The sequence below is a fragment of the Lissotriton helveticus genome, chromosome 8 (genome assembly GCF_964261635.1).
Source record: "Lissotriton helveticus chromosome 8, aLisHel1.1, whole genome shotgun sequence".
Lineage (NCBI taxonomy): Eukaryota > Metazoa > Chordata > Amphibia > Caudata > Salamandridae > Lissotriton > Lissotriton helveticus.
In genome coordinates, this window is record NC_136069.1 from 1,022,337,474 (window position 1) to 1,022,364,913 (window position 27,440).

General features: G+C 42.6%; 1 protein-coding gene across 2 annotated transcripts in view; it reads right to left on the reverse strand.

The window, feature by feature from the left end:
• The window catches only part of OFD1 (OFD1 centriole and centriolar satellite protein), a 635,354-nt gene that overhangs the window by 591,717 nt on the left and 16,197 nt on the right, over positions 1-27,440 (reverse strand). For both annotated transcript variants that reach the window (XM_078657861.1, XM_078657862.1), the window contains exon 2: positions 11,944-12,056. In XM_078657861.1, the coding sequence (XP_078513987.1) occupies positions 11,944-12,039 (96 nt within the window). In that variant the 5' untranslated portion in view covers positions 12,040-12,056. The remainder of the gene's footprint in view (positions 1-11,943; positions 12,057-27,440) is intronic.

Genomic DNA, 27,440 nt, shown 5'->3' on the forward strand with positions numbered 1-27,440 from the left:
AGAATTATATTTTACTGCTTGATTGGCACTTTAGTAATTATCGTATTATTATTGATGAAAAAATGCTGTATCTGATCTCTAATGGTTTGTCTAATCCAAGGTTATTCTTTCTTCTTCTGACTATGTAACTATGTAAAGTGTTCTCAACTGACTTTTTATGATCAATATGGCTATTGTGTAAGATTTTATTATTGGATATTTTATTGTGTTATTTGGATGAATTTGTAAACCCTTGATGGATCTCAATAAATAAACAAAACAAAAAGGTAACTTGTTCTTCTTGTGGATGCTTCAAACCACAGATTCCCCACCTTAAATTAGATATTTAAACATTACCTCCAGAAGATGGAGGGTTTGTAGAATGGACTCAGACCAAAAGGTCCTGCAAGACTAAGCGAGTAAATGTGTCCTTCCTGATGTAGCTGGCCATCAAGGCAGTAGAGATTTGTGAAAGTATGAATGTTACACAGTTCCTACAAATTTAGTAGGACTGTGGATTAGATCAACAAAACTTTCTAATACAAGGACCGAGTCTTCTTATCATCAGTAAATGTTGGTTTGGCTAGCTCACAGTACCTCATCTAAACTCCTAAATCTCAAACATGACCACTCTTATTCCCAAGGAATTAGTTGAGACAGATCTAACCCTTTTATAGGCCACTTTCGTATGCTTAAGGTTTCACAAAATGAAGAGACAATAATATGTTTTCAAATGTTTATTGAAAAGATCTAATGCTTGCAATCAACAGGAACGTATTAAACAGATGAGACACACCATTGTTATAAGCATTGTTAGAATGATGAAAAATACTAATAATTCAAACACATCGATTCCTGCTAATATTACTCCTACCTGCCACTAATACTCCTACACTAGCAAGAGCATGGTAGGAGTGCCTTTCTGCCAGTTGGAATGATCTCACCCTATACCATGTCTCAGGAAGCAGTCCTCAGTGCATTAACAAATGCACTCCGTCTCAGTGTGAAAGCCTACATACATCTGCTTGCACAGCTATCTTTCTTCTTAGGATGAATGTCGGGCCTGAGGAGCTGCATCTCATTCACAGCTCTCAGCAGCTTCCATGATAACTCCGGTGTGAAGTGTCTCTCACCAAATTCAAAATGGACACTGTTTAAATAATATAACACCAATCTTATCTCATTCAGCCAGAGACACAGAAGAACATCTTTACGTACTCTGGGTAAAAAAATTGTCTCCTACGAGCACAAAATAAAGTGTCCCTGAAACTAACAGTGCAGACTTCAGAACAACAATGTCCAACCATAATAAATGTGTGCATGGCATTTTATCGTGTTAGTGAAAAATATGTTCAAACCACCAACTCAAAAAGATGCAAAGTTAGAAGGAAAAACTAAACTGGAGACAAAATGTATTCCATAAAACATGCACTAATGCACAGGCGCGCAACAGACATTGGGCAGAACGGGCATTCTGTTTTAACTGTACATAACCCGATGGAAGGAATGTACAGAATCCAGTTCTTGAAAAGAAGCCAGCGAAAGAAGTTAAAAAGAATGGGTTATAATTCTTTCAGTCTCATCATTTTAGAACTGAAGCATTTTTGATATTATATACAAGGGAGCCATAGTTGCTACTTTTTTTATGCAACTCACAACCATTGACAAAGACAATAGTCCTGGCTTGTTGTAGATGTGATGTATTATATATCCGGATACAAAAACAGAAGTAGTAGAATACCAGTCGGGCAGCACACTAATCTAAACACAGATGTTTAGCTACTGTGTTTTAAGCCACACCCTTAATTACATCGGACACGCCCTTCTGAGAGACCCCCAAGTTTTTTCAACCCACTTAAAGCGCTGGAAACAACACCATGTCAGTCACCTCAGGTCCTGGCACTGGGCATCATGCATGACTCATGACTTCCAAGTTTTCAGATTGCCTATGTGCAGGGGCATTAACACCTTCCCCCACCCTACCCCTAAGCAAGGGTGAAGTTCTTAATGGGTCTCTTCTGTCAGCAACTCTGCAGAGAAAGGCTCAGCTCATAATTAATGTGAAAAGGTGGGTGAGTAATTAAGTAAAGGAATGGGTAAATGGCTGGATGGATTAGTGAAGGGATGAATGGATGAGTGAAAGGTTGAATGGATGGACAGTGAGAGAACGGATGGATGGATGAGTGAGTAGAAGGATGCATGAGAGGAAGGGTAAATAGATGTATGGGTGGAATGGTGGATGTATGGGTGGAATGGTGGATGTATGGGTGGAATGGTGGATGTAAGGGTGGAATGGTGGATGGATGGGCAAAAGGGTGGATGGATGAGCAAAAGGGTGGATGGATGGGCAAAAGGGTGGATGGATGGGCAAAAGGGTGGATGGATGGGGAAAAGGGTGGATGGATGGGGAAAAGGGTGGATGGATGGGGAAAAAGGTGGATGGATGGGGAAAAAGGTGGATGGATGGGCAAAAGGGTGGATGGATGGGCAAAAGGGTGGATGGATGGGCAAAAGGGTGGATGGATGGGCAAAAGGGTGGATGGATGGGCAAAAGGGTGGATGGATGGGCAAAAGGGTGGATGGATGGGCAAAAGGGTGGATGGATGGGCAAAAGGGTGGATAGATGGGCAAAAGGGTGGATAGATGGGCGAAAGGGTGAATGGATAGGCGAAAGGGTGAATGGATAGGCGAAAGGATGGATGAGTGAACGGGTGGATGGATGAGTGAACGGGTGGATGGATGAGTGAAAGGCTGGATAGATGAGTGAAAGGCTGGATGATGGGCGAGTGAAGGGGTGGACGGATGAGTGAAATGATGGATGCTTTGATGAATTGATAAGTGTAAGGATGGATGAGAGTAAAAGAGGATAGATGGGCGAATGGATGGATGAGTGAAAGGGTGGATGGATGAGAGGATGGATGAGTGATAGGGTCAATGGATGGATTCATGAGGGGATGGATTGTTGACTGGATGGATGGATGGGTGAAAGGATGGCTAAGTGAAAGGGAGATGGAGAGATAAAGGGAGGATGGATGGATGGATGCCTGAAAGTATGGATGGATGATTGGCAGGATGGATGGGCGAATGGGTCTATGGATGAGTGAAAAGAAGGATGTAAGGATGGATGAGTGAAAGAATGCATAGATGAGTGAAAGGAAGGGTGAAGAGCTAGAAGAAAAGATGGATGAGTAAAATGGTGATTGGATGGACAAATGAACGACTGGGTGAATGGATGGATGAGTAAGTGAAAGGATGGCTGGATGGGTGAGAGGGTAAATGGTTGGATGGATGAGTGAATGGATGGATGGGTAAAAGGATGGATGAGTGAAATAATGGATGGAAGGATAGATGATTGGTAGGTTTGAAAATGGTTGAATAGGTTTGGATATGGATGGGCACACAGATGGAAGGACAGAATGAATGGTGAAAGACCGGATGATGGATGACAGAATGAATGGATGCCACACCTCCTGGTGACTCAACCCCCCCCATCCCAAACCGATACATAAAGTCAGGTAGCAAGTGCGGAACTCGAACTTGAAATGCTCCTTCTACCTGCCAAAAAGCAGACACACATTCCTTGTATGGTGCCATGGTACCACAGCAGACATTCCACTGTGTGTTCCTCCGGGAAACAGCAAGAGCTGCTCCCACCTGCTCAAGGCTGTGAGAGATGCAAGAGGGCACAGCTCTGTGAAGCCCTTCTGCGGGGATAGGTGAGCAAGACAACATAACCTGCACTTGCAGACAATAGCACCAATACCACTCGAGTCCCTTCCATCACACGTTTTTTTTCTTTTAAAAAATGTCAACCCTGTCCACACTATGCCACTGCCTACCAGTCTGGATGACATCTGACTCTTACACCTTGTAGCCCTCAATGTCTTAAGCATCATATCCTATACATTGTCTCACATTTACGAGTCATTGTCTCTATACAATATGTGTGTGATGTAAGGCACTCCAACACCCTGCCGTACATACTTTGGAGGAGTAGCTCTCATTTTGATTTAGATACCATGCAAAGCCACCTTGCATGGCTTTGAGTGGCCTCATAAATCAATACTAAGGCGATGCAGCGCAAATCGCTGCTTTACCTTACTCTGCGCCCGGAGACGTTCTATGGGCATTGCAGTGGGTTTTCCCATGCAACATCAATTGAATTTGATGCTGCCCCAGATTTACAAAGTCGTGTGAACCTGGGGAAGCACCAAATATGTACGCTTCTTAAGATGACGTGTAACGAGGAGAAATATGTTCATTTCTCTTCTTTGTTTCCGCCTTCTATGTGTGCTGCGTTCAGCAGCACACATAGACAAAAGAAAACACCTATTAGCGTTGTTTTGTGCAGAAAGGTGCCCCTTCCTGCACAAAAACAATCCTGCAAGCAACGGAGGCACCCTTGCACCATGGTGCAAGGGTGCCTGCATTGGTGCAAGGGTACCAGCATTGGCGCTAGGCTGCAGAAACAGCACCAGCGCAGGGTGAAAGCACATGAATGCATCATATTGCAAAAATATGTTGCACGCCTGCACTTTCACTTTGGCATAAGGCAGCACATCAAGGTGTCTTGTTGCACTGCCCTATGCCAAAATCCCATGAATAAGCTACTAAGAGGCAAGACAGTGTTCTTGTGCACCCTAAATTTATCCTAGATTCATATTATACATGTAGAAGCGTTATAGACTATTACATCAAATGCAAGACTTTTTATACAGTGCTCATGTATTTCAAGGTGCCGCCATGTGCAATAATAAAAGGAGGTATGGTAACATTAAATATTGCCTAGGATCACACCATTTAGTCAAGCAAGGAAGCTTCGATTGAACTCCGTTTTTCTGGTTTCACATTGTGAATTTCAGACTTTCTTCTGTTTTAGTATCACAGGTCAATGCTTTATTTTTAATTCTTGTTGCATGAGGTTATTGTGTGAGTGGCAGTGAAAAGCCTAAAGGAAACTTGGCTCTTTTTGGTCTTAAGGGTCTAAGAGGACCTCAAGATGAACCAGAGCAAGGCATCTGTCACGAGCCTGGCTTGAACCTTCCGTCACTCAACCAACTCTAAAGCCTACCGGACATGGATTTGAATTGGAATTCCAACAAAGCTATCTTACCTTTTCTGGCATCAATAAAATAGCTAACCCAATCTTGCAAAACTATAAAATATCCTGTAGCCTGTGTAATGTAGAACACAAATGTATATCTTAAACTTGAACAGTTTTCAAACAATGCTAAGTTTACAATGTGTTGTATACTAGAACCCCTATAAATAAAAGTCTCAAAAGTACAGAAGGACATCAGTTATGTTGCTTATTTTAAAACACAGCACCTGCAGATATCTTAATTATGTTGTGTGCTGTAGAGTAATGGTTAGTCATTCGGAATTAGGTACAGCTTTAAAAGCACCATCGATACTTTTCAAAAACGTTTGAGATATATTTTTTAAGTGTTGTAGTTTGTAGTGCCCACCTTTGTACCATGCTTAAAACTTTGTGTTATATGAACTTAAGTGGTTAAAGCCACCAATCATGTTTGGCCTAGTTAATTTCGAAATGTATTGTAGCTTCTGGTACAGCACATATCAACATTGCAAGCCCGACAACCACAACATTTTTCCACAGGTAAATTTCAACAGACTTCACGTGCCAAAATGTACCTGGAAAAACATTGTTGGGGGATAAGTGCCTTGTAAATAGCAGAGTAGGTTTTGTTGCAGAGAACACTAAAATATATATCTTATGACCCATTTTCAGACAAAACTCACAATTATGCTATGTATCACACTGGATAAATTCCTTTTAGTATCTAACTTAACATGTGTGATAGATATCACACTCTCCTCCAAGGCATTTGTAATCAGGACCTAAGTAGAATTACGTAGTTCACAGTACAAAATTGTGCATTCCTAATTAGCATAATGTTCAATGTTTTTTAGGGAAAAGATATAGGCATGCAAAATTATTAGATACACTTAAGCTTGGAATGGAGCCAAGACGAGTGAGAGATGCAAATACCTACCACCAGTACATAGGTGACTGACTCAACTTTGTGGGGTTGTTATGATTTGGAACTGCTTTGCAGAAGGGGTGTCACCTATTACGGAATAGCCAGGTCTTTACTGCATCCCTGAATCTGAGCTGGTTTTGGATGTTTCTTATCTTTGCAGGGAGTGAGTTTTAAAATGTTGCTTTGTGGACAGAGAAGGAAGTTCCATCAGTGTGTAGCTTCCTGAAGATAATGAATGAGGGCTGGGATGCCAGTTTTGAGGCCAGAATTCTAGTCTGTGTGTATCAGTGAAGCTTTGTTTAGATTCCCCCTTTGATAATGAAAATAATGAGAAGTGATTTGAAAGAGGAACATCTGACCAAGTATTTTGAGAGCAGGAGATACTAGGGCAGGCCAAGAAGAACCCCTTGGAAGCAGGAGCTACTCACCTTCTACATATGGCCTCGAAGCAGACCTCTCATGATCCTCTCTATAATAGTTACATTCAGCTGAGGAGACAGCAGGAGGGAATGTAGAAGGGAGAGATAACTTCTTTGAGGACAGAAGCCAGCATGGTTGTCTTGCCTTCTGTAATAGTTTATAGGGCAGAAGACTATGTTAGCAGGAGGGGCCGTGCTTAAAATGGATAATACTATGTGAAGGTATTTTCTGTCTAGGCAGTAATTGCTTCCTGCTCAGATGAGCCAAGATGTTTACTCAAATGAGGTTGGCATTAGGTGTGCAGGGCCTAGCGATTGCGCCTAATTCCCTGCCTGCCACAACAAAGCAGAGACTAGTTTGCCTGCAGTCTAGTCTTTTCCTCACACTATGATTACTACAAAATGTTATGCAATTGTTCTAATTTAGCCTTATCATTCTTACTAGACGACAGACTCATGCATCCAAAGTTCTTTCTGGGATTACTTCGTCATACTGCTACTAAGCTTCCACCCCAAGAAGTCTTATTTCATACGTCATTTTCTTCACACAAGAATTCAATAGAAATCAGCAAACATTGTTATAAGTAAATATATTCTCATTCTTCGAGTACTGTTGCAAATCGTTTTCACAAATGTTATTGCTATTTAATAATCTGCTCCCATTTGTGTTCAGGGGTACGTTGCAGGTTTGAATGTCAGCCCTGAGCTGCCATGGCATTTATTCACTAAAATGCCAGCAATAGCTGTAGTGGCATCAAAGACTGATCCATTTACCCATGCTTAGCTCCACAACAGCTACTTATTTGCTGCCCAGTGGCTAGGTAGAGGGAATGGAATGTAAAAAATACATAAGACTTTAAAGCTCTGTTTATTTTCTGATCCTTTCACTTGGACAAGGGGTACTGAGTGCAGTGCGAGGAGTGCCAAATGGAAAAGTAGGTCAACATCTCTTACCCTTGGTAATCCCAGATTGACACCCATCTGTGATGTGGGGTTATCATCTATAATCAAGCTTGTGTGCTCAGTTTCTATCCTTACTGTAGGTTATTAAAACAAATCTTATTAAACTTGGGTTGTGTTCTTGCTAAATGACTACATAAGCATTTTAAGTTCAAAAATATTTGGTGAGAGTTGTCACAAAGTACCAAATAATATATATTCAACATGCGTTGTGCTATAGATCTAGGATATGTGGCAGCTTCCCCCAAAGAGCTGCAAAGCTGTTTAGTATACTAACATCATAATAAGAAAATAACATTAAAGTATTGTGTGCAGGTAAATGAAGCATGAACAGAGCAGTAACTAAATAAATGTGCCCAAACTGCATTATGTGCTTCCAATTTTCAAAACCATCCTTTGCTGGAAGGATGGTGAAATATCTTGTAAAAGATTCTTTTAAGACTAGTTAGGTTGATGAAACTGGCCCAGAGTGTTTGGAGTGTACGATGTGCTAGAGATTGTGATGTAAAATAGAATCTGGTGTTACACATTGCACCAGGTTTACGGCCTAATATGAATTAAAGAACATTTGACATTCACTGTGCTAAAATTCCTTGAGAGCTTCAAAATCATGTTATGCCGAGAATAATGCTACTGACCCCGTGTACTTTAAAATGCACTATTTGCCACATGCAGTCTCAAAGAATGACTCAGTGTTTTATGCACTACATCAGAAAAGCGAATGGAGCCCCCCACAAGTAATTTTGATTTGGCTCTTATGATGTTTCTGTCTCCACTAATGCATGTGTTAGCCCCCCGACGTTTTGGTCTAGTTGCGCCCCTGCTGGCAGATGTCAAGAACAGACATTTTCCGAGCAGGGAAGCAGCCTAAGCCCTCGTATAATGGACTCTCAGACCTACTGGAGGAGCTAAAGGGACAAGACTATCCACCTCAAGAGAGTCTTCCTCAGCACAACTTTCCTATTCTCAGCTCGGGAGAACCCCACAATAGGTGAACTTCTACTCAATTATCCTTGGTATGATTGATGTAACACCTTAAAGGTCTTTTGAGGTCAAATGGATGGAGTCTCCCTGATTCTTTTGAGGGGGAGCAAAGGACACAAATGGGGTGAGGGATTGCCCTATGTTACAGTGAGTTACAACGTTTCGAGTATGTCGCCCGAGTCTTCAGCACCAATTTGTCTGAGGAAAGGAGTTGTATACGCAGTTGCACTGAAAGTGTGTGGAACTCATTCACGCAACACGTTGATCTAATCATGAGGAGGAAGACAGGCTTCAAGGTCAAGAGATGCAGACAAGATCTAGTCAAGGTTCTCCCTCGGTTGGTAGATGCCCTGCACCAGATGCAGGCGCCACTCGTAATCTGCCCTGCGTCGTCTGCTCAGCTTGTCTGCTCTGACATTCGGGTCTCTGCTAGGTGGTTCACTACCATGGAAATGTTCTGGTGCTCCAACAAGCTCTAAAGTGGTAGAGCATCCTGGCTTCTGGCCCAGGACCCCACTCCGTCCTGTTTGTTTTGCAATGCCACATGGTGGTGTTGTTGTCTGTGAGAACCTGCACCAGCCTCCCCCAAAACTATGACAGGAAGGCCTTCACAACATATAAATGGCACACAACTTCAAAAAATTGATATGGAGCAGAGTCTCTGTTCAAGATCAAAGTCCTCTGACTTCCACCTTCCCTAGATGGCCTCCCAAACCCTGAAGGGATGAATCAATCACCACTATCAGCTCTGGGGGGAAATGAAGTGGGGCCTGCCACTGGACCAATTGCTTTCGAGCAGATGCCACTGTAGATCATAAGACATTTTAGTCAAAGATTTGGATGGTATCAGTCATATTTCTTTAATGCTGGACCAATTGGAACTTCAGATTTCATTGCATGTGCCCCCTGGTAGTCTGCCAAGGGGGATGCAGAAGGCTAGTAGGCTATGAAGCCTCAGAGCCACTCTCACGATGATCCATGACTGTGGATCATACATCAAATCATTGCCTGGAAACAATCTATATCAAAGATCGCACTAATGAAAGGAAGCCTCAGTAATGGAATCGGGTGCGAATTTGGCTAATTGGTATTGCACCCCAACCAAGTCAAGAGGTTCAGCATCATCTGTAGGTGATCCATGACTGACTGTGGCGCGGCCACTTTCAACAGTCAGTCATTGAGGATGGGGGGGGGAGACTGGTCCCAACAACTACCATCACTTTTATGAAAGCCTGAGTGGCACACAGCAAACTGAAAATGTTCATGGTCTACCTTGAATCTCGCCTAATGTCAGTTGGACTGGAAGGAGAGTATATGAAAATAATTGTCCCTCAGATTCAAGAACACCATCTAGTTGCCGGGGTGCAGGGCAGACAGGATCTGGGCCAGCACAAGCATTCTGAGTTTGCCTTTCCAGAGGTTTGTGTTCAGATGCCAAGGTTCCATAATAGGCCGGAGACTGCATTGCTTTTTTGGCACAAGGAAATAACTAGTGTAACAAACGTCTCCTCTTTATGTGTCTGGCACCCTCACAATAGCACCTTTAGGAGAATAATGCTCTAATTTCCTGCAGAAGAATGGACAGGTACTCTTTTGAAATTGTCTCTGAAGTCAGGGGAATGTTCGGCGGGGAAAAAAATAAAAAGTAGGGCATAGCCACGCTGAATGATTTGTAAGGCCAATCTGTCAGATGTGATGGATCAATACTGTGGGGAGCGCGAATGAACGCTCCACTCCCAGACGCACAGCGTGAGTGGATTTTATCCTACTCATAATTGAACTCTTGAACTTTACTCAAAATTAATCACGTTTAATCCACAATGTTTTCCAAGGCTTTCATGTTGTCATTATTCTCATCCACATGTACAGCGTCCTGCATTTTGAATGCTTCCCATATTTAAGTGTGCCCATCTGGACCTTTTCATAAAGACAAACAAAATGTAGTAGATGGTTCAAAGCAGCATTTTCTTTATTCAGAACCCAATGCATTTCGGGCTTATTACGAGCCCTTTGTCAGGGGTAACTATAAATTGGCAATTAGAGAAAGTACACCATTACTACATGTCGTCTGCATAACATTACCAACAGTCTTCATTACAAAAATTCATGATTACTTAAATATATCCCCTTATACTTGTGCAAAATTAATTGTGTCAAAATTCGAACTGATTAGCTCTCTTTAAACACTCCGAGATGTGATGGATCGCCACATTAGGAGAAAATGCTGAACGTACCAGATAGTCATTTGCCACCAAGAGCCAACTAAACTAAAGCAGTTGCCATTTGATGGAGTCAAGGACATGAGCAGGCTTCCACGTTGTGGAAATAACCTCTTCATCGTAATTGTAGCTACTTGTCATCTTATGTTGCCTGGGTCTACACATTAAACCTAAGAGACATGTTCTAGTAGTAAAACGATGATGCCAATCTGTAAGTCCAGAAATGCAGACTGTAGCCTTGCTCCAGAACTCATTTATACCTGGGCAGGACCAGACCACGTGATAAAAATTGGTGGCTGAATTTTCACACATAACGCATCTATCAGGAGCAAGGAACATGCTAGTCACTTTCTATGGCGCGAGATATAAGTGATTAACTTGAATAAGCTTGAAGCATGTATTTTGGATACTTTCGTCCCAACCCTGAGGGCACTAGGGCACGCTACGTCTGATGGTGCTCCACCTAGATCCAGCTCCCGTTTAGCCATTAGGGCTCCGAGATTGTTGTACAATTTTTCTCTAACTGCATTACGTTGAGGTCTTCTCGTGTGGCACCCCCTATCCCATATGAACATTTGCAGGATCTTGTCCGTTTATGTCTCAGCTTTGCTGTGCACCCATGTAGTCATTGCTGCATAGTGTACAGCAGAGAGTGTTATAAACTGATCCTAGTCTCTGATATAAGCACAACAATAAATATAAACATTTTAAAGTGTTTTACATACTTCACAGTGCAATCTGGATTATTTTTAGGTGCTCATTGAATTTAATGGTTATAAAAAATGTTGAATTGAGAGTGCACAAATATAACTTCTAGAGCGTAACTATATTCACTCTGCTTACCAGTATTTATTAGACACACTCAGGTAGGTGAAAGGACAATTCATATGTCATGCTCTTTTTGGATCATCCAACCAAATAGCTTGCAACTCTTTGCCTCCTTTTAGCATAAGTGAAGCCCAAAGAAAGGCAGACAGAGGAATTTAAGATCCAGATACAAAATGAATGTGCACAGTTGAAACAAGGCATAACTGCTACCCATTTTTGGATTTAAAACGTAAAACTCATAACCATATTGACTCATGCACAGACATTTACTACACCAAGAGTTAGGAGAGTCAGGCAGGGTTTTTTTTATGTAACAGCAAACATGAAAACAATATTCTCTGAAAGAAACTGCTAGTTGAACAGAGGAAACTAAAGCACATATTTTACCAAACATGGAATGCACGTGTGAGGGGAGATTTGGGATCTAGCTTGAAAAGGTGATTCAATTGGTAGGGCTTTGTGGGAATGCAATCACAGAAGAAAACATGAAAATGTGTGTCTCCATCTGAGCTACAGTGATTTAATATTTGAATGTACTTAATGCCTTACTTTAAGAGTGTCCAAAACTCCTCTGTTTTTAAACGTTTGGTAAAGCCGTTTCCGTAGTTCATCCTGGGACAAGGCTTGTAGTTTATCAGAAGACATTGTGGTCTGTCGGAGGTCTGATAAAAGCACAGAAAACAAAACAGATATTATGCCTCTGAAAATAATAGCTAAGCATTATGGGCTATGTCTGAAACTCTTAAGAATCCTTACAAAAACAAGTTTAAAAAGTACTCGAAGGGCAATTGAATTTGCATGAGAGAACATTAATGAGGTCCCATTAAAATCTGAGCGTCTATTTGAAAATACTTCTGAAGTGTTGACCAATCTCGTTATAGATTTTACACTAAAGTTTATTCAACCTCAAAATCAATAGAGCAGCAGCACCAATCTACACATTACTCATTAAACATCAGCTCTACATACAGTGAAACACTGCTTAAAACATAATAAATGAATAAGTAAATGAATAAGAAAGCGAGAATGGTCTCAACACATACGAAGACTAAACCATCTCCAGTAAGGATACAGGCTTTGATTGGATATTCAATGAGGAGACATTCTCTCCATAGCCACCTCTAAACCACAGCCATCTAATCTGAAAGACATCTCTTCATCCATCTGTAACTTGGACAGTGCTTTTAACCTCTGTGGGAATGTTATTGCTCTATTTCTAATGGCGAATTAGTCCTGCAGAGGCTTCCAGATAGTAAAGAAAACAAGCATTGGCATAGCCAATAGGTCTCGCATTTGGGACCTTATAAGTATTTAGTTATGCAGCACAATATCCTTGGTGCAACTACCTCAACTGTTGCATGGCTAAACACGTATAAGGTCCCAAAGGCGAGACCTAATGGCTATGCCAATGCTTGTTAGGACTTGTGCCCTGTTATTTTCCACCATGAAATGTAAACTTTTAAGTGGCGACTCCAAGAAGAAATCTGATAAAAAGTTGATTCACGCTGTCTATACTGTATCTACATGATCATTAAAAGGAAACAGGTCAAATTGTCCTCTAAATAATGCATAGGATTTTATATAACAGCTGGTTGAAGCACCAACTCCTGGACCTTCCCCATCTCAAAACATGGAGAAGTGACTGATATTTGTCTCTGAGAAAAGGTGTAGATCTATCCATGCCGTAGTCTATGCAGTAGCGCCTAGAGGCATGTACCCATGAACTGTGATACTAGTGCCAACTGCACTGGTACATGGCCAGGTTGGAAACCAAAGTCAGTCCTGACAAAAATGTTAAAAACCTATTGGCTACGCCAAAGCTTGTTTCTAAAAGTGGTGAGGCCCTTCCTTGTGGGACAGTCTGTCATGCTGTCTCCTTTCTGGCACATCCTTCTAAGGTGACGGCTACAGAAGTTTATCCCAGTTAAAGCTTTTAGCTTCTATATTGACTGAACTAGGGACAACCAACTCTTTGCTGAATTTACAGTTGCAAAGAAGGCAACAGTAGATCAGAAACAAACCTGGGATGGATTTTCCTCTGTATCAAGATGTGCTATGCCTTGACAATGGAGGAGCCTCCCGAGGTCCTTCTGCTCATTTTATCAGAACCCATGACACTACTCTGGCATTAGTGAGTGGTGTTCCGGTGCTGGGCATCTGCCAGAAAGCTACATGAGCTGCTCACACTTTCTCCAGCTAGCACTGTATCAACTCTCATGTCCACAAGGATGGTCATTTTGCCTGCTTGGTCCTACAGGGCTTCCTGGTATAAAGTCCACTTCTCAGCCCCAACCCCTTTAGGTGGCCTTGCTTTGGCATATGTTTAAAATGTAATTAATCTGCAGTTAGAATATCAATCAAAAAAACAAGTTACTTAACGTTGGTAATGCATTTGTTTCTCCTGTGGATCTTTTGTCTAACTGTAGATTCCTCACTGCCCTCCCGGTTTCCTAGACCGGACTTCTGATAGGTCCCAACGTCCGAGTTTAGATTTTAGCACACTGTTCAGCTACCAATTTTTTATTTGCTGTGCGTATGAAAGCGTGAATTTGCCTTTTAAAGTCATGTCAGCGCACAGGTAGTGCATTAATACAGCAGCATGTTGTCTCTCATGGAGATGGAAGAGGCCACTGTGGAGTCCAATGGCTCCACCAATCAGTGCATGGGAGCTGTTGCAGAAAAACTTTCTGAATACAGTCTGGCACCTGGACAATTCAAAAGGTGAGGATTCTGTGGTTGATAAGAGTATCCATCAGCAAAAGTGTTACCAACTGTAAGGAACTTGTTCTTCCCCTGCAATATTAGATTTAATAGGGTGGGTTAATGGAAGCTTTTCTTTAGCCATTTCAGAGCTGTTTTATGTCTGCTTTAATGTGTTTTGGTATCAACCTGGGTAACAGTAGTTGATCATTCATGACCCACTTGCGTAAAGTGTACTCCACTGAGGTGTGAGACCAAAAGGAGCTGACCCCATGGAGGCCCTGCCTAAGAGGGGGGATATACATGCAGTTGTGAAAGAGAGACAATCCAAAGGGAAGGAAAGGTGAGGACAGAAAGTAAATGCTCCATGTGGTCTTTCCAGGAGTAATAGAAGAGCTGACCCGATTGGGGGCCAGGAGAAGGACAACCCTTTAAGTGAGATAGCAAAAGAAGGCGGTAATAAGGTCTATGGATCGAACCACTCTTGGAAAAATGGGCAACCTGCTTTGTTGGAAAGCTAAATGGAGAAGGGTGAATGCTTTATGGGGTCCACACAGGAGTGAACGTGCTGCAACCCCATCTGATTAGGACAGATAAAGACAGAGGGAGAATGCTAATTAGTGTTTGCTCTGGAATGGAAGAAAAAACTGCAGAATAAAGGGAAGGGTCAAACGTCTCCACTCAAAAACAAGAAATGAGCAATCAATTGAAGTGGACAGCTGGAGGGAAAGTGAATGATCCTTTTGGTTCTACCAAGGCTAAAGGGTAAAAATCCTGACTGGGACAGCCAAGGATAGACAGGACAGCTGGAGAAGGAAATGAAGAGGTTCTTTTGACTCCACGCAGGAACTAGAGAGAAGAAACCCACTAAATCACACAGCTGAAAATTAAAGGGAGTGGTGCTATATGGTGATCACGGAGAAGTAGGGGAGGCGCAACCCACTGCGTGGTACAGCCAAGACACAAGGGAAGTCATTATGAACACCACCAAGGAGCAGGGGAAGTAACCTGGCCATGGCGGGGGAGCTGCTTGAGAGATGGGGAAAGCAGTATGGACTCCACCCAGAAGCCGAAGAGAAGCAACCTACTCATTGTGCAGCAAGTAGACTTCTTTGGGTGTGTATATGGTTAACGATGGGTACACGAGGTGTTAGTGGAGCCTGCTGAATGTCCCTATAGTATACAGCCAGGACCAAAGAAAAGGCAACAGACTGAAGCTGCAAAAATGCTTCTCAGAGGCAGTGGAAGAGGGCACCAGGGTCAAAAGGAAGTGTGCCCCAACTAGAGGCTGAGGTTTGCAGAGGGAAGTAACCTGTCTGCCCAGAAGCATGATAGATAGTGACCAAATATCTTGGGGATAACCACACTTCTGGTACAACTAGACTTCAGACCCAAAGAGGTAAGACAAAATAGGATGACACCCTTTGGTTCTCTGCCCTTTATCTGAACATATTTGATGGACTCTCTGGTGATTAAGTAGGGGAAGGAGTGGTCGAGAAACCAATTCTACTGGGTTCAAGTCAAAGTAGCGCCACTAGTGGTTCAGTTGGCAATTGCAGCTGCAAAAAGAGGCCATCCGGACATTTAAGAATATCGGCGCAGGTCACTTCTTACCCATGGTGACCTGGAAGAATGCAAAATAGCAGTTTCTGCTTTGAGACCTTTGCTATCCCTACACATTGCTTATCATATACCACAGTCCAAGGCTGAACTGTTTACACATTTCACTTGCTATCATGTGTTTGGAAGCCAGGAGAGTTTCTAAATGCAGGAAGCCTTACTTAAATTATGTTCCAGTCCTGTTAAGTCGGAAAACATTGTTTGTACAGGCGTCGTTTTACGGGGAACCAAATTACCTTTGACTATCGAGACTTGTATATATTTTACCTGTGTTTTCACAGGAGAAACATCCGCTCTGCAGCCCTTAAAGTGCCAGCGCCTTATTATGTATTTTTGCAATGTCCGTACGATGAGTATATACGTTGCTCTTTATGCATGGGAGTGCGTTCCCCTGGATTACACCCAAGATGACCTTGATGGACCTGCTGTTTAAAGGGTTCTCAGTCCTCAGGGACATTCATGTTTTCACTGCCCTTATTAAGGACTGCAGTATGTCTTGGAGCATGCTAAGTTTGCCCACAGTTGGGGGGCAGCTACATTTAAAGTTCAAACCTGTGAGTATATACTGCACGTAATTGGCAGAGCAGAGAACCCGGAGTGCCTTTCATTGTCACGCAGAACGGGGGCCATTCATACACACACTCTGGGAGTGTACTAAGATACAAATGTACTGGTCCACAGTGGTGCAGGAATTGAACACTATACTAGGGGCTCACCTAGAGGTAGAACCTCGCTTTATACTATTGGGGATCAAGCTTCTATTGGTCAATTTGGGATTGATAGTTGCAAAAGGAGATATTGCTCGCTACTGGGGTGTTTCCCAAATCCCTACCATAGAGGAATGGAGGAACTGTTTGAATTTATATATGGTGGCGGAGAAAACTACATATATAGCGAGAACATTTAGTAAAATATGGACTCCCTGGTTACGGCACAATGGCTTGGAGATTTGAGTTGGGAGAGGAGGGGTCGAGCCTGCAGGAGGGGAACCTGGAATTGCGCATTGACTGTTTTACTGCCTGCATTGTTGATAGATATGCTGCTAGTTATTGAGGGGTCTTCCAGTATATGTACCTATGTAATCATACATTGGGGAGCCCTGTTCTTGTTCGGGAGGGGAGTCGTGACCTGTTCTATCTATCGGCGATTATCAATGTGTATAGAAGCCTGGTTATCTCACACTCATGATTTACGTGTTTATTGTTTAAATGCAAATAAAATAAAATAAATTATTTTAAAAAACCTGTGAGTATCTGCTTGTCTGTTCCTTTTGTTCAGTGCTGAAGTATGGGAGCTAGGGCTCTGCATCTTGTAACTGTAGAGATAACACTTGTTGCTACCTGTGCTTCTCTAGGACATGGCAGTCTTACATCTCCTAGGTCTTCGTGGACGGAACACCTGCATCCATACAACAGTATATTTTAGACAACAACTCCTGGCTCCATCATGCACACAAGATGTAACACAACTCCAACCCATCTAGTTGGCTAAGTATCAGTGGTACATTTCTTGCAGAAAAGTTCCACAGCTGAGTGATAGCGAGTGCCAAACTACCAAATCCTAGTGATCAGCATTAAATTAAATGGAATAATTCTGAAGAGGCGCATGAGCTAGGGTGGGTCCCCTATCTTTGTGACTCAGTTGTCTAATTTATAGAGATATTTAAAAACTATAATACAACTGGACCATAATTTTGTGGAGAAATGCATAAAATCAGTATGTTTGTAGATGATGCTCATCTCTCAGAAGGGGAGCTGAAGCGATCTCTACAAGACTTTTTAAAATAACTTCAAGTATTTGAGAGGACCACAGGGTTCAACATACTCTGTAGTAAATTGGAAATGCTGAATCCGATGTTAGCTCCCAATAAGATCCAGATTCTTAAAAGCATCATATCCCTCAAATAGGCTTACATTTGCTTAGAAATTTGGGAATCCATCTAAGGAGTTTGATTTCCACGATATAGAAAGCCACTTGGCTAGGATTGAAAGCGTATTTAAATACAGGCCCAGCAAAATGTAAGGTAAGAAATGCAGCAAGGAAAGTGGACTTTGTCAGGAGAAGACGGGTTAAGCCTAGAATAGCATGAAAATTGCATGAACGTCAGATGTTGGAAGGGGGGCCGTCCTGCTCGAATATGCATTTTTTTAAATTAGCAATATGAAGTGTGTATTTGCAGGCAGCATGTTCACTTGGAGGACAATAGCCACACTATTATTAAAGGGTTGTGGTTTTCAGACTGATCGCAGGAGCATTGATGGCTGAGTGGGTCTTTTGGAATTTTAACCTGTGATATGCCCCTAGTGTCCGATCTCTGCAGTGGGTATATTAGCCCACTGAGATATACGACTTGTATAGTTCTGCCGGGCAGGTCTCATTGCATTGCTGAATGCTTTGATGAGTAAAGAACCTTATTATGACTGCCAAGAATTAGTGAACCTGGTTACATTTACATGAGCAACATCACCATTATGGTCTGGAAGCCTGGGACCACGTTGTAGGTTTGAAAACATTTCTTATCTTTTCCTTTGCCTCTCAAATTCCGAAAAAAGTCCACACTTTACCACATTGATGTGTAAATTCGAGCTTTAAATTGAAAGGAAGACAATTGTGTTTTATTGGATATGTTTTGTCGGAGGCAGTCAACCAAATATTTATATTGAGAGTTTAAGCTTACATAAACCAATATCGTTGGCTACATCTAGATAAGTCACTGTGTAATGTAACCACAGAATCTACTAGCAGTATCAAAAGTACTGGCACCTTTGTGGGAAAAAAAATCATCTTAACATGCACAAGTTCAAGGGCCATGATAGCCTCTCTATGCAGATTTAGCACCACAAATAGGGCCTAAAATGGCTGTATCAGACTCTATTGGAAGATCATTGATCAAAAAGACTGCAAGGACTATTGGAGAGATATAGCTCATGGATATAATTGCATGCAGCACAGAATACATAATCTAAAGTAGTGTTCAATTAGGTGCCTCACTTCATGGAGAGTCAAAAAGATCGGAAGATGTTAAGGTCTTGTTGGATGTAAAGGCGCTTGGAGGGCAACCTGATTTGTTTTTGGTGATCTTGATCACACATAGAAGCAGATACCACTTGGATCGAGAGAGATAATGATCATTCAGATTTCTAAAGGTGACATAATACTTTAGGGACAGCTAGTGCACACAACAAAACAGTTGATAGCAGCAGACTAGTGGAATGAGAATTGTGAAAAACAAAGTGGCATCAAAGACTGTTGCACACTCTAGCTTAGAAAAATCAACATAGAGTGAACCAACAGATGATCAGTTCTTCGTTTCTTTTTTTTTTTTTAGGTCTTGCCTGAGCCAGTGCATGCGTTGCTCTGCGAGACATTTAGTAAGGGCTTCAAAAAATGCTACCACACGCTTTTTGTATGGCCTCAAGCTTGCGAGCACGCACGCAGCAGCCATCTGGATTTTCTCGCAGCACCCTTACATCGCGACTCGCTCCGCCCCTCCCCCACCAGAGAGCACGCAATCCCTTTCACGGCTGATGCTTGTTTATAAGGAGCATTATAACCATCTAACGAGACTACTTTTGGGTAGGGCGCAGGGTGGAGCTCGAAACTCCAGTTCATCAATTACGTGATGTGCAACTTGTGTTACAGAAGCAAGCACACTGTCAGCTGCAGGTGTGCCTCTCGCCTCTCTGCTCATTTTTATCCTTCAAGGGATTTGTTTAGTTCCATAAACACCAATAACATATTTTGGTGTCCTTGTTGAAGTGTGAGCTCATAGTGGTCATTTTCACTAACCGGGTTGCACTGCATGGATGCAGTGACACTGTATGGATGGAGTTATGTCTGTAAACCGCTTTTTATAGCACCTCGTTATGTGCTAGTGTTTTGTTTAGTTTTTGGAACTCCTTACCGCCTTGTACCACCCTTCTCCACACTCGGAACTATCTACCCCTTTCCCTAGTTCTAGATAAATCTCCTGCAGTGTTGGGTGGTTCTTCGTGGTTTCTGTGCCACAAAAGAACACAACAGATGCGTTCTGTAAACTCTTTTAAATATCCATACTAAAGTGTCTGGAGGGTCGATCATATTGCAGCTCTTGAAATAATGTTACGTGCAAATGGGTAAATTGTTTCCTAGCCCTGAGGCAGTATTGGGTAATGTGCATTGGGGCAACTCTGAGATGAATTTTAGAAAGTCTCAGTGACATTTTTTGCAGAGAATCGGAGTGTTAAAATAATGATGCATCAAGTACAGAATGTCCATTCCAGGAAAGTTTCTGGTTTCTTGATGGTAAAGTGTCCCAGGTTCCAACAAATAATTGTGCAGTGTTCCTCACTTTTCCCGTAATCGATTATTAAGGGCTCATTTTGTGAGATGTTCAATATTGGCTAGATCGCACTTTGGGAAAAAAGTCAGTCTTTTACCTGAGCCAGAGGAAGGCTAACATTCAGTCTTGCTCATTATGGCCACATGCGAATAGATAGACGGAATCTGCGATATCCAGGACCTACTGCCAAAGCTGAACCTTTTATATAGTTGACATTGATGACCCCTGCCTTGCAGTCCCTGATTAAAGTACTGATTCCCCTTTCTCTAAAGCAAATAAGTGAAACATAGTTTCAGGGCAAAGGACGGTTGTGCATAGCATCTAAGTATTTTGTGAATTGTTGCTTTTCTTACCTCCGAGCCTTAGCTTGCCTCAGTACTAGCCTAGCAGGCCCTAGCTTGTTTGTGCTTTAACCCACCCTAATTGTAGACGGAAAGATTCGAATATACCAGATCTGCTCCTGTTGCTTTAAGGTGCAGGGAATCTCTCTCCTTTGTGACCTCTCCCACACTCACCACTTGCCTGCGAATCTACCCATGTGGCTCTGCACTCTTTTCTAGAGGGGAGTTTGAGACCTATTAAGACATGTGATGCTTCGGATTCAGTGAGATAACGCTATATTTTGATTCCACATTTACATAAACGGAAAGAGTATATTTTTACCTCCAAACACCACTTTGGAAACTTTAATTGGAGAGCCCCAGCACCTGGCTCAGTATGTGTGCAGACTATGCCCTTAAAATGATCTGGAATTGCATGCGAGTATGATGTCCACCATACCAAAGCACGATTATGATTTGGGTTTACTGGCCGAGGACTGACTGGACCCAGGATGTTTGTTTTTGTTTTTTCTTTTTGTATCCCACTATTAAATTAGTATGTATATCTAGCTAGTGCACTAGGTGCACTCACCCTGAAAATTAAATAAGAAAGGTTCCTGTCCATGTCTGTTATATCAGTTTTCCCTCCCTTCCAGTAAAGACAACAGACCTGGGCATAAGTTTTTATACATTGTGCTGTCCGCACAAGTTGCAGGACCGGAGCACAGCAGACTATTCCTAGAGGAAGATCAAACAAATCCAAAAGAAGGTTATGACGCAGTCTGGTTGATACACTGCTGATCTTGTGTCTCGTGAGATGTAGGTTTTATTCCAAGATACTAGACAAATCTTCCAGATGCTTCCGATTGTGAGCAAATTGCGACCTCCCTATGGCTCAATGTGTGTTTCATTGTGTAACGGTTAAATAGGTGATTAGATCAACTAAAGTGATCCTCCTTAAGTTACAATTCACTCTGCACTGAATTTCTCAGTGATAAATGAAGCTTGCCATCGATACAGACATAAACATACACACACCTACAACCCTCACAGTACATGCACTTGTAGATAGTGAAGTAAATATTACAGTAATAGGGTTCTGTGTGGATTTTCCATGGAAAGACCTGTAGGGCTTTGGTAAAAAAATAAAAAAAAACAGTATCCATGATCTATAATCAGCAGGTACCAACCATCAGTCTTTTTCATAGTCTGGTTTGAGTGTGCAGTAGCCACCTTCAACTATGAGTAAGACCTCTAGTGAACCGAACTCTACTGTTGAACATCAGAAATGTTCACGGAGCACCGCCAGTCGGCTCACATTTTTCAAAGTATGCAAGTGAAAAGCCAGGATAAGTCAGTCAGTTTAACCGGGGCATGTTGGTGCTGTTTTACGTGCCTGGAATAGACATTTCTGTTTACCGCTGTTAATCTTTTGCCCATTGGTTATGATATTTAATTCTTTATTTATGTGAAAGGTTTTATATAGCGCGAAGAAGACCCATCAGGGTATCAGAGTGCGGTACATGAAAGCAAGCAATATAACCAGGAGAAGATAAAGAATAACCCAGGTCATGGGAGGTAAACAACAGTATAAAATGCATTGTATAACATTGCAAACAGTGCAGTAAACAAGAAGTAGAGTATGTTTGGGTGGCTTCAGGACTATTGTTGCAAGTAGCTATTCAGGCGCAACCTTTTGACTTCTTGTTTGAATGTGGCAATCAAAGGGTTGGTTTTAAGTTCTCTTTTTGTTGCATTTTTGAGGCTTCAGCAGTAGATTATTAAAACGTTTTAGGGCTCGGTTCAAACCAGAGTGTTCAAGTTTTTTTTGCCAGATGATAGAAATAGTATCCGAGTTAGTACATCCAAGGGGTATTTAGAGAATAATGTAATGATTTAGAAAGTGTTGTCTGGCTTTTTGCAGTCTTTTTTTAGGTTGTTGGCTGGTTGCTCATCCATTGTGTCTTAAGCCAGTAACTTGGACAAAGCATACTGTTTCTTTTCATGGGTGGGTAATCCCTAGCAGGTCCACAGGAAATATCTTCACTAGAGGATCAATTTAGGTAACAGGTTGACTAATTTACGAGGCAAGAAAGAGTAAATTATGAAGCAGCGTGTTACTTGAAAGTAAATGATGTGGTACATTCTTTTGCATTATTTGGTTGATCTTTTTAACCAATTGACACTATACACATCCAAGTGCTATTGAAAGATTGGCCTTTACTTCTGTCCATTACAGGATCCAGCATGGGGCAGTGGGTTAGCCCAGTTCAGTCACTGGCTAACTTCACTGTGAGTGACCGCAAGTCTGCCCTTTCACTGTGCGTACATCCACTTACAGAGCAGTTCACTTAAGTGTCAGAGATGACTAATGTATGCATGTTTTTAGGTCTCACTTGAGCCAGCGCATGCGCTGCTCTGCAAGACATTTAGTAAGTGGGGTTTTGAAAGTGCTACCACACTCTTTTGCTGGCCTAGCGTTTGCGTGTACGCGCGCAGCCCCCAGCTTTCAGCACCCGAGGCGCCATCTGGAACCTGATCACTTTCACTTCTGCTGCGGATCACTTCCAATTTTGCGAGTGCGAACACACAGCTCCCGGTCGCGGTCTCCTTCAACTAGACTTCACAACCTCGTTCTGTCCCTATGAACCGAACCGGATCACCGTCATTTTTGCTTTCTCCATCAACATTCATTATATCACTTTTCCCTCCACGAATAAAAGCTGTAAACAGTTTATTACAACATCCATAAAACCTGGCTTATCCACCTTTAAAAAGTGTGCGATTAACTTTGAGCTTCCTCTCCGCTCTTCCTCTCCGCTCTTCACTAGATGATGACTCTGCACTCTGCCCAGCTCAAAAGCATTACCCAGACGCAGCCAATCATGTTTCAATGTCCAAACTGGGAATCTTTAGCCACAGAGGGAATCAGAAGACTTCTCACAAGTGTGTTGCTGGTGGGGTGGTCTCTTTGTTCTCTCTATACATTTCATACACAGCAGACAGCATCGGCCACCGCATTCAAGAGTCCTAAAAGGCAGTGTGGGTCCTTGCAGCTCGAGTGTGAGCTGCATCCTTTCCACTGAGCTGTTGCAGCTTGCCCCAGCCCAGGAGTGGGTTATTTCACCGCTCCCTTTCTCTGTGTTCAGCTGGTGAGCATCTTAGTCTGGTGAAAAGCAAAAGCAGGTGGAATGCTTATGGAGGAACAACTCTCGAAACACCCCGAAGTTTAAAAATAGCTTTTGACATTCACTAATTACTGCATGATTGGCAGAATGAACATTCCTTGAACGGGATCTCGTTATTAGGAATAATAAAAACTGAGTCAGTGAAAAAATCTGCCCAGACTGCTCTGAACTACAGGTGCCAACATACCGTTCCTCGGCTGTCATAAACAGGTGTCTACAGGGACTTGGGGCTATAAATATATTTATATATCTCTGTCTGCTCTTTGTTAGCGTCTCCTGAGACCAATAAACCGTTTAGTTGTTCTCTACCTTGAAATCGTCCCCACAACAGACTCCTTCCTTTCCTGAATGCCCTTTACCCAATACTACTAAACAGCTGTCGCTTTTTTGGCTTCGATGTTAGATATATTGCAAACAAGTATATTAAATTCAGGCATAAGTTTTACCTGCACCTGGGGCTTCCACTCCTTCCCTGGCTCACGCAGCTGCGCCTGTTCCTCATCTACCCGAGGGGCAGACAGCGCCCCCAGAGGCGATGTCTGCATCTCGCCTCGTGCAACCTGCATGACGTCATTGCCCCACCCCTTCCAACCCTCTATTCTCGCAGTAACTTGAAGTTTACACTCATTATGTATGTGGTTGTACCGAAGAGGACACGTATAGAATGTATGACATTTTGTAATGAACAGAGGACAGAGGAATAAGTATTAACATATTTACTGCAGCCCGGAAAACACGCTTGGTCTCTTCAGCTGCTACAGCTCTAATGACAAGTCATCCCTCTAGAACATCTATATTTGACGTCATGGATAGGTGAAAGGTGGAGGCACTACCAATGCTGCAGTGGTCAATAAGAGTGGATCTCATACATAGTGGTGTCCGATGTGGATTCTGCAGTGTATAAAAGGGACACGACCTCCTTCTCCATCGGGGTACATGTTATGTTAAGTGCATTTGCAACATATTCCCACCATGTACATAGTCTTACGTGCTTCTGCAGTTCTGAGATTCTCACTGGCTGATGTCAATGTTGTCTGTTTGCATTGTGTTTACTATCATTTCTGGATGTTTAGATGTGAGGGATATTGGTAGTGACTGGCAAAGTTGGGGTAAACTAATCTATAGTTTACTGACAGAATATGATAGGAATAACAGCTAGCTATATCCTATAATGGACCTGTGTGCCTACGCACACTTATGTCCGTTTCATTCTACTTGGGCTTTCAGCTGTGCTTGCTCAGCATCAGGAGGTTATGTTCGAGACATCTTTGTCTAATATGTGGCTTTGATGTAATTCTATGGATGGGTGATGTGCATGTCTGCATACTCAGCGAGCCATGCTGTATTGGAGTATGTACTTGATGCCCTTCCCACTCTCCACCCATATTTTTCATTGGCTTGTGTCATTGTCCTTCATAAATACTGGCTTCTGATTAGTTATTAGGCTTGTTAGTCCCTCCTTAGTACCGCCTTGTCTTTATTTGTAATCTTCCATGGGGACTGGCTCTTTTACTTCGGTTGTTACACAGTATGTCTTCTTTAGTCTGTAAGCACTATTTTCTTTAATGAGTTTCTCTTACTGCAGGAGGGTCTCTCGTGTGCAGTTGTAACCACCAGCTTGTTTATTTAATTGTAGCAAACGAGGAGCTCTTCAGGGGCCTTGGGAGACAGAAGGGTGCAACTCAGCGATGCCTTCAAGCATTTGGAATGCAATAGGTCTCACATTTGTGAGAGTTTAAGCTATTGGAATTGTAAATAACAATGGCTTTTATTTATGTTTTAAAAACCAAAACATAAATAAAAGGCATTGTCATTTACAATGCCAATATCACAAACGCACGTAAATGCAAGACCTATTGCATTGCAAATTCTTGTCTGTGTGGGTCTATCTCCTCTATCCAAGGCCGGCACTAGGCATGGGCAGTGTGGGCAGCTGCCCAGAGCGTCGCGCTCAGCTAAAAAGCAGGGGACCCCGCTACACTGTGAAATGCCACATTTTCACAGTTAGCCCACCTGCTCCTTCAGGCCCCTGCCCTACACAATCACAATGCAAATGGAGATGTCTTGACCTTCCTGGTCAGGGCGCGGTGGCATTCCTGGGGTTGAAGGGGTGGGGAGAAGGGACAGAGTGGGGAAGGCACAGCAGCCGGGCCAGCAATTATGTTGGCTCACTGTGTCGGGGGGAGGGGGGGGGAGTAGCACCTCTGTTAAGTATCGGCCATTCCCTTTCAGCATTTTGTTTCTAGGCGACAGAAGGCCACTTTGTTTCCAAGACCAGCCAGACACAGGTGAGGAGAGGTGGGTGAGAGGAGGAGGGAGCAGCCAGATCAACTAGCCTTTGTTAACTTTTGCATCACCCATTGTTATGATGGGAATGTGCATTTAAAATGTATGTAGAACTGCCATAGTAGGGCAGTGTTTTATGAAATGCCTGGTTACAGCTTCAAGGCCCAGGGGAGGGGGCCCCTTTTCCTTAGGCCTCTAACCACTTGAGCAAGCTGTAGGGTTCAGATGTGGTTGTCCCCTTCCCTGGGCCTTGTAGCTATTACTCCCTCTTTCCTTTATTTGCTCCCCTGTGAAATGGATCCAAAAAAGAAAAACACGTTTGCTGGAAAAGTTGTCTTTTTCTGACATTTTTCACTTCCAAAGTGCAGCCTTGGGATGGAGATAAATAAAAGATTCAAAATGTGAAAAATAACTAAAGGAAGACAGAGTGGGTTGAAAAGGGGCCAATTGATTTTATTCACGCCCATAACACATTAGCGCCACTTTACAGAGTTAGCCAGTGAAGCGCTACTTTTGTTTTCTTGTCTTTCTCTAAACAGCTTTTCCCGGGTATGGAAGTGCACCATTCCTGGATGTGCTGCAATACCTGCTTGATGGATGAATGGATAGGAAAACAAAATGCATACCGCTGCTCTGTATTCACGATCTGGTCTTTTTAACTATACTGCTTACGTTTTGTAAGATTATATGTAAGAGACATTGAAACAGGTCCCTTCCGGCCCTATAGTCATGTCCTTAACTTTTCATGCAAAAGCACTCATTGATTTCTGAATAATAAGTGCAAAAGTGTTAATGTAACCAATTTGTTCCTTCTTACATTTCACATGCTTTACTTAATCTTGCATTCTCTACGAGTGTTTACTTTTTCCATGATGTTGTCACTTTTTTTAGGCAGCATATTACTCTTGTCTCGTGCATAATTTGAATTGAGTCACATCCAGGTGTTTATAGCGGTGCACAATTGGGTTGTAGTTGAAGGCAGTGTGAGTTTCTCTCAGTGGGCAGTATGGTGTTCAGTGGGGGAGAGAATGTGGCACTATAGTCAGAGCTGCCAAATTTGGAACTGGGGAACCAGGCTTAGCCTTCGTGACCAGTCCACCAGACCACTCTCCTGAGGGAGGGCATTCCCGTGCTAGACCTTAGAAGACCCTGCAAGACCTTAGAAGCCCTGATGTCTTAGCACCAGCAGGTGGACCCTAGCGGTGACAAGTGTGGGTTAACCTTGAAGGCCTGTCCACCACAACCCCTATTGAAGCCCACCTCAAGTCTTTTGGGCAAGCCTACGAAGCAGCACACCCTAGAGCAATTGTGACTTTGTCACTGAGGTCACAGGACCCTTGAGCAGGGAGGCTCTATGGCGGTGCGACCGGTGAGATTGAACTGAGCGCTGAATTCGGGTGTGGGCGTCATGTTTGCAAGTAGATTATGTTTTTAAAAGCACTTGCTGCCTCCTTCCTGGCCTCCAGCAATTTTCGGCAACAAAAAAATGTCATGATACTACGGGGATTAATGTTCTTCCTAGAGTGAGATGGAGTTTTGTAAAGTGGAAGTTTTGACTCGTGAAAGATAGCACAGAGGGTTAATGCGCCCGTTGCAAAGAACATGTACCAT